Source organism: Aulostomus chinensis, chromosome 6, assembly GCF_037954235.1.
Source record: "Aulostomus chinensis isolate RoL2024-O1b breed Wild chromosome 6, RoL_Achi_v1.0, whole genome shotgun sequence".
Taxonomy (NCBI): domain Eukaryota; kingdom Metazoa; phylum Chordata; class Actinopteri; order Syngnathiformes; family Aulostomidae; genus Aulostomus; species Aulostomus chinensis.
This window is the reverse complement of record NC_141325.1, coordinates 22131153-22139052: the sequence shown is the minus strand read 5'-3', so window position 1 is coordinate 22139052 and position 7900 is coordinate 22131153. Positions and strand designations below refer to the sequence as shown.

Sequence of the window (7900 nt, the reverse complement as noted above, 5' to 3'; positions counted from 1 at the left end):
CATCTGACACAGTCCTGATATGGCAGGAGATCCTTGAGGGATATTTTTGAAATTTGAAAGAAACAGCTCTCTGAAGCTCAAGAATGAACTGATAAGATGTTGGTGGTTAAAAGTCATGGTCACAGTGATGGGAATATTTCTTGAAATTTTTAATTTCTTCCACATCTTTCGTAAATTATTCAAATAAAATTTTTCTAGTCAGTATTCAGGTCTGGCATCAACTTTCAAGCTTTCGCTTGAACTAACAACAACAACTAATTCTTGAAAAATTGCATCCTCAATAGTAATGATTTGATTGTCAACTTGATTGGAGGGGGAATTTTTCTCTTGAATAGTGCCTTGGTTTACATTTAATCCTTTTAAAAAGAACTTGCTTCATTCTGTGCTTTAATGATGCAAAAGTGTGAAACCAAAGTTTAAAATCACAATCATCAGTGTTATGGTCAAATATATGTATTTTTTTTATTTAGACAGTATTTTATAATCAATTCAAAGCTTTACATTCTCAGAGAAAAAAAAATTACAGTAGTACATTTTTCCTTTTCAATCACAACCCCTCCAAATCGGAAAAAAAGCACACCATATTTATAAGAATCACCAAAAATATGACTGCAATTAGCTGTGAAATAAGCAGTGCAACAGAAATTATTCTGAGAGGACAGGTTACAAAACTCATGAGAAACCAGTTCAAACCATCCATCAGTCATATGTGTTTTGTAAATTTCGACAAATACCACATTTTGAGACCAACAAATTTCCCAACAATTACAGTATTTCCCATAAATCATGAAAGATGTGCAGTGCTAAAGTTAAAAGATTATACTCTTGTGATCTGAGAGTTCCCTTTAATATCACAGTGATGATCAGTTATTGTCAGGAAATGTCAAGAGTTCACTTCAGTTTCTCCATGTTGGAAAGCTGATTGTCTTCAATAAAGATAATAATAATAATATTCTGCATACACTGTGTGCATATAGAGTATCTTCTTGGCAGGAGTCCACAAGATGATATGTAACAAGCAAACCAAAAAGGATAGCATTCAGTAGAAAGAGACCAAAATACAGTGTCAAAACTATCATTACAGTTGATTACAGTAGATTTTCTGTGACATCACACTGAACTCAACAAAAAGGCTAACAGCTGATTTCACGGGGGGGGGGGGGGGGGGCACATGTGACACTACTACTGCCAGAAAGGCTTTTTTTCATCATGGTGAATTTGTCTGTGTCAGCCAGAAGGATGACACAAAAACTACCAGGCTTGATGTTGAGGGGGTAGCATGAGCTCAGGAACACAGTCAATTCTGGGGCAAATCCAGACATTTTCATTCAATTTTACAAATATTACATGGAGCTTGTTGGAGTCCTGCTACTTCCTCTCTGTTATTTGGGGGTAGGTGGGGGAATCACACACATCACTCCTCAGCTGTTTCCATACAGAAATGAAAGCATTCTTGGTGCTAGAATGACAAGTCTAGTAGCAGTCAGCTTTGCCAAAGCATGCTCTCATGATCGATCTAGTAGTATAGTACAGTAACAATGGCTTACTGCAGTTACATTAGGCCCCTTTGGCAAACTCACAGTAACCTGTACTAACATTGTAAATCATCGAATTTCATCCTTTCATGAACAAAGACACCAAACCCACTTCATCCATCAGCTGTCTAGAGATGCATTAAAAAAAACACACACACACTGCAGGACGGAGTCTACTTGCTGCAGTGTCTCCACCTATAGTTATATCTGTGCAGGTCAACGCCTCTGTCTGGATGATATCATCTAAACCACCTCAATCCCTCTTGGGATGAAAAATTTGAGGCTGAAGTATTGAACTACTGGTCCAACGTCCCACAGTGCAAAGAGTTTGGTCCTCTTCATGGAAAAATCAGCAGCTGTGGTCTCGCCAGGCCTCCGAGCTCCGACAGACACGTCTGCTGGCCCTCCTCCACTTGCTGCTCAGTCTCATCTCAACAAAGAGTGTCTGTGTTGAATGAGAGCTGTACCTGACACACACACACACACACACACACACACACACACACACGCACACACACACACACGCACACACACACACACACACACACACGCACACACACACACACACATACACACACACAAATTGAACCTTAACATTCCCCATATGGGTTCATTAATTGGCATAATTTCATGTGCTCCACCCCAATTCAACCACTAACCCTTTGTTTTCTCACTTGAACTTTATTTTGCACATACACAGGGAACCTCCTATCCATGTTAAAACTAGAGTTGTAAACCAGAAAGTGGCCTCTGTTGGAGGAACTGTGGGAATCCCCTAGCTGATTAGCTTAGCTTGACTGATCACTTAACTGAAAGACCTCAAGTCCTCAGCCTCCTTCTCCAAGGCTTAGCCAGAGGGTCTCCAGTATCTGCCTGAGTTATCAACTTCTTGACCTTAAATGCAAAACATTAGAAAAATTAAAGAAGGTGTGCTCCACTCACTCTTTCCTCCTCAAAGCTGATGAGTCCATCATCATCACTCTCCAGCTCCCCTGGGGCCTCACTGATCAAAGTGTTGAGCTCTGAGTTGGCTGGCCGAGACCTCAGAAGTTTGAGGATACGCTGCAGGGGGGACTGTCCACCACCAGCAGGCAACAACTCCTGCTGCTCCAGGTTATCACTTTGCTTCTTGGCAAAGTTGACAAACACCTGAGCAGAAAAAATGGAAAGTGATAAAGCATCCTAAATTCCATCTTTCTTGTCCTTCATGCAGTTGTACAAGAGGTTTATCTCACGTTGTCAAGGGTCGTCTGGCTGACAGAGTAGTCCTCGATTCCCAGAACATGCACTACCTGCTCCATCTTACTAAAGACCTGAGCCAAGGAGATCCTCTCAAACTTCAACTGGTACTGGACCTTGGTGTGGTGATGCTCCTGCAAATATGACAAGTCAAGTCTGAATCCAAACATTACTACTAAATGTTTGTCCAAACCCTGCATGATATTAAAAGTCAAGTCTGAATCAAAACATAACCACTACATGTTTATCCACATGCTGTACATGAACTGGATTGAGTGTGAGAAAGAAAGGGGAAGTTCCAGTAATCTACCTTCAACACAGCCTCTGGAAAGTTTCTGTTGAAGAATCGAACAACCTCCTTAACATTGGAGCTGCTCTTTGTTCTAACTGTGATCATGTAGCCATCACCAAACCTTCAACATACAAAGACAGAAATATTAAATCAGACTTTAAAAAAAAAATGTAAATAAAAAATTTAACACGAGTTAAGTGACAAACTTAAATTGTATATTCTCATGACCTGTTCTTGAGGTGCTGGATGCTGCCCAGGCATTTAAACCTGCAGTTCACCATGATGCCCAGTCTCGTGCACAAAGCTTCACATTCCTCCATACTGAAGAGCGCAGCATGTAATCACAGAATGCACAAAAGTGAAAATAAGTCTCAAATAAGCCTCAAAAATGAAAGTGAACCTGTAGGTTGCCTTAAATGGATGTATTTAAACAGTGCTACATCATCAAGCACCAGTGACTGTTGAAACCTTCAGAATCCTTAAAATCTGCCATCAAAACTGTCTCCTTTTGACAGGGAACTTCAAGGATACACCTGTAGATTCTAAGCTGTCACAGCTCCTCCTTAGTCTGTACATGTAATGTTAGAGGTAACATCTCAGACAGACCATAACAATGGTGGAGAGAGACAGCATTTACTGTGGTGAGCCTAGCTCCAGAAGTTATTGGCCATCATTTCAACCATCAATCTCTCACAGCACAAAACACAACTCGGGTGTTGTGTGTATTGGCTTTGAACTGGTCGAGAGCACGGAAAGTATGACAAGCAGCAATGAATGCCATACAATTTAAGATTGAATCTGTATGTGCATGTGTTTAATGCTTCATTAATACAGATTTGCAAATGTCATCATTAATGGATGTTAGAACAGAGGTAAACGATGTACAGAACATTTGGACTTAGAATGAAAATAGTGTTTCTTTGTCTCAGGGCGGCACAGTGGTGCAGTGGTTAGCACTCACAGCAAGAAGGTTCCGGGTTTGAGTCCTGGCTCAGACACGGGATTTTTCTGTGTGGAGTCTCCATGTTCTCCCTGTGCCTGTGTGGGTTCTCTCCGGTACTCCGGCTTCCTCCCACAGTCCAAAGACATGCAATTGGGAACTAGGCTGATTGATACTCTAAATTGACTGTAGGTGTGAATGTGAGTGTGAAAAGTTGACTGTCTATATGTGTTGGCCCTGTGATGGACTGGCGACCTGTTCAGGGAGTAGCCTGCCTCATAACCAAAAGCCCCCCCGACAACCCTTAAAACGATAAGTGGAATAAAATGGATGGATGGATGAATGTCACAGTGGGACTTCAGCCAATCAATTTGCTTGTGTCAAACTTGACCTCTCAAGTGTATCCACACACACAAATCATTTGTAACTTAGATTCTGAAAATGCTAGCTGAGATAATGATTGATGCTAAGTGATGTTGCATTGTATTAGGTTACTTCCCCTTTATAACTCTGGTCTATATTTTCGATTCACTCATACTTAAATCCCCCTACTAATTCATACTGTTCTGTCTAATGCATCAACTGGAGGTGTAAGCAATGAAGAAGAAAGTATCTACAATTCTTGCTCTTTTGATGCAATCACAATAAAGTAAAAGCACATGCACCACCAGGTTTTCGAGTAAAGGAATGAACAAATTCTATCAAATTATCAAAGTATTAGCGTTCAATCACTGTCTATCACTGACTATTTCTACTATTGTGTTCCACTGACTTAATGGGGGCCATTTTCAGTTATGGCCACCTGAACTCTCTTCACTGTTTACATGATTTGGTCTCTTGGACAGAGTGCTCTACCAAGCATGGAAGACAGGTAAGGTTAGGAACCCAGCCCTGAGAATGTCTCACCTATGTGATGTCAGCACTACAGATCGTCCAGTCTTGATTATGTCCAGGATTAAATTCCAGAGGAATCTCCGAGCCTTTGGATCCATCCCAGTGGTGGGCTCATCCTGGAAAAGGGGACACATAGCGCTCAGGGACTTCACATATTCACATTCACTTCAACACTGCGGAATTTGTCCATACTCCACTGTCCTCGGTTTAAATGTTTCCCTTTTTGCATTACATTTGTGTACTAATCCACTGCCAAAAATAAAGTAGGTACCGCACAAACATCCTTTAAAATGTCTTACCAGGAATATGAGTGAGGGGTATCCTATCAGAGCTATGGCAGTGGACAGCTTACGCTTGTTTCCTCCACTGTAGGTGCCAGCTGGCTTGTCTGCATACTTGAGCAACTCCAGTTTTTGTAATGCCCACTGCACAACCTGAGGGAGGAGCCCAATGTTGAGATCACTAACTTGATCCAAAAAAACAAATGTATTTTCTTTGTTGACTGTGTGTGAGACAAACCCTCTCCTGGTCCTTCCAGGGAATGCCACGGAGACGAGTGTAAAGCTCCAGATGTTCTCTGGCTGTCAAGTCGTCAAACAGAGCATCAAACTGTGGACAGTAACCGATACACTGCTGGACACGCAACAGGTCCTTCAAAATACTGTGAACACACACACACAGCAGTGTATTTGCCATTTGCAATGCCTTTTTTAAATCACGAAAGGTTAATTTTGTCTGAGAAAATAAAGCTTGTTATTTTGAGATAAGTACAATTATGTTCCCATCTGCTAAAAAGAACTATACCAAAGGGAAAACCACATTAGAGTTCAATTTAACTGAAGAAAACCAGGAAGGTGTGAAAGCAACCTTCATCCAAATCAGGCAAAGCAGACACAAACCAAGCTGGACTTATGCTGGTGGCATTCTCCATGCCAGTCGTCCAGCAGACCACCACGTAGTATGGTGTACTCTTCAGATGGAGAATATTCAATAAGACTATGTGTGAGGTGGCACGGTGGTGCAGTAGTTAGCACTGTCGTCTCACAGCAATCGTGCACGGGAGCTTTCTATGTGGAGTTTGCATGTTCTCCCTGTCCCTGTGTGGGTTCTCTCTGGTACTCCGGCTTCCTCACACAGTCCAAAGACATGCAAATGTATTGTAACAGGATTAGTAAATGTCACTGTGGGTAGTGTCACCATGTGGGGCAATTGAGGTCAAAAGTTGTCACATTTATTGAGATACTGGGACAGACCTGTGCCCGTTAATGAAGGCTTCTCCCCCAGTAGTGCACTCGTCTCCAGTCAGCATCTTAAAGGTGGTGGTCTTCCCAGCTCCGTTCACTCCCAGCAGCCCAAAGCACTCACCAGGCCGGATGCCCAAGCACAGCCGGTCCACTGCCAGGATACGACCCATCTTTCTGGATTTATAAACCTGAGGGAGAGGAAGACATGTTCCTCAGCTCCTTAAATCAACATCATGTCACAGGCACTTTTCTCATTTGCTTAGCTGGAAAAACAGTCCCAGATCTCAGTTGAAGACAGCACCTTTGGGATGTTCTAGAATGGAAGATTGGCATCATGAAGGTGCTGCCAACAAATCTGCAGAAAAAATGGTGCAGAAACCTGTTCATGATGAATCTGTATATGCTGCTATCATGTCAAAATCATCTGGAAATGTTTTGCGCACATTGTTGAATCTATGCAACCCAGAATTAAGACAGTTCTGAAAGGGTTCTAAAAGGGATTGAAACGGTATAAAGTATATTAATAAAGTGGTCAGTGAGTTTCTATGGGTGTGTATGTAAATTGTAATGAAAATTTTATACACACAGAAACAGTAAGACAGGCATGACAAGATAATTTCTAATAGCGGGAAAAAGTTGCATGTACACAAACTTTACAGATAAACTCATTCTGCAGCCACTAAATAACTGTCTAACTTTCTCAGTTCAGTTACATTCAACAGGCACTAAGTCAGCCTTTGACTCACACACTTAGTTCATTGCTGTCAATCAATTCTCTATTAATTAAACTCAGACCTGGTTCAGCATCTGGATGTAGTTATTCCCAAGGATTTACATAGTCATATATACATGTATGCATGCATGTATTTATTCAAGTAATCTGTAAATGTTCCCATTTGGCTTTGTATTTCCTTCTCATAGCTGTATACACTGTGTGTGTGTGTGTGTGTGTGTGTATATATATATATATATATATATATATATATATATATATATATATATAAAATAACCTACATCTGCTATATCAATTCCTTTGAGTACTTCCACATAAATTGCTAAAGGCATTTGTGATCTGTTGGCGGCCTGCTGGAACATTCCTTTGGCTGGCTACCTGCCTCTGCCTCAAACCACTGGATCTTCAGCCAATCCAAATTATTACACTGTACTCCCCTCCTCAGATCACTTCATTGTTTTCCCATCTATGCATGAATGAAAGGGAAGTACACTGGATTGCCCCTTCTTATCTGAGACAGAATTTAGGAGTCCATTTTGTATTAGGTAAAAACACATTTTTAGAGCGTAATCTTTTTACTCAAGACAATGTATTTATAAGCTTATTCTTTAAACCTTTGTGAGGTTCTCAATCTTCAGCATGTCATTGTCAGCGTCTCCTCTCAGCACTCTTCGTCTCTCGCAAGCCACATCTACATCTTCATCCTCTATAGGCTGGCAGCTGACTGGAACCCTCCTGTATTCAATACATTTATTTGTGAACTTAAAAAACAGCAGTTCAATCTTTAATTTTTCACACTTGATGATCATTGACATGTAGTCTGCAGGTTGGTAGCTGTCAAGAACAAAAACAAATGACCACTTAAGAAAACATTTTGCATTTTACTATAACAATTATATCAATAAACCCCATCTGTAAGTATACATTTGAGCCCAACCGATTAATTGGCAAGCCGATTATAGTGAGATGCAACACTGGAATCTAATTAAACATCATAAACCGTCCTGTCATTTGTGCTCACTT

The 7900-nt window shown here is 40.9% G+C and overlaps 1 protein-coding gene across 1 annotated transcript in view; it reads right to left on the bottom strand.

The window, feature by feature from the left end:
* Window positions 1-437: 437 nt before the first annotated feature.
* Window positions 438-7900, bottom strand: part of abca2 (ATP-binding cassette, sub-family A (ABC1), member 2) — a 70960-nt gene continuing 63497 nt past the window's right edge. The window contains exons 39-48 of the mRNA XM_086207024.1: window positions 7492-7612; window positions 6154-6332; window positions 5420-5561; window positions 5200-5334; window positions 4913-5016; window positions 3295-3387; window positions 3085-3187; window positions 2771-2908; window positions 2478-2684; window positions 438-2002 (exon numbers count right to left, since the gene is read on the bottom strand). Of these exons, the coding sequence (XP_086063150.1) occupies window positions 1967-2002; window positions 2478-2684; window positions 2771-2908; window positions 3085-3187; window positions 3295-3387; window positions 4913-5016; window positions 5200-5334; window positions 5420-5561; window positions 6154-6332; window positions 7492-7612 (1258 nt within the window). The 3' untranslated portion in view covers window positions 438-1966. The remainder of the gene's footprint in view (window positions 2003-2477; window positions 2685-2770; window positions 2909-3084; window positions 3188-3294; window positions 3388-4912; window positions 5017-5199; window positions 5335-5419; window positions 5562-6153; window positions 6333-7491; window positions 7613-7900) is intronic.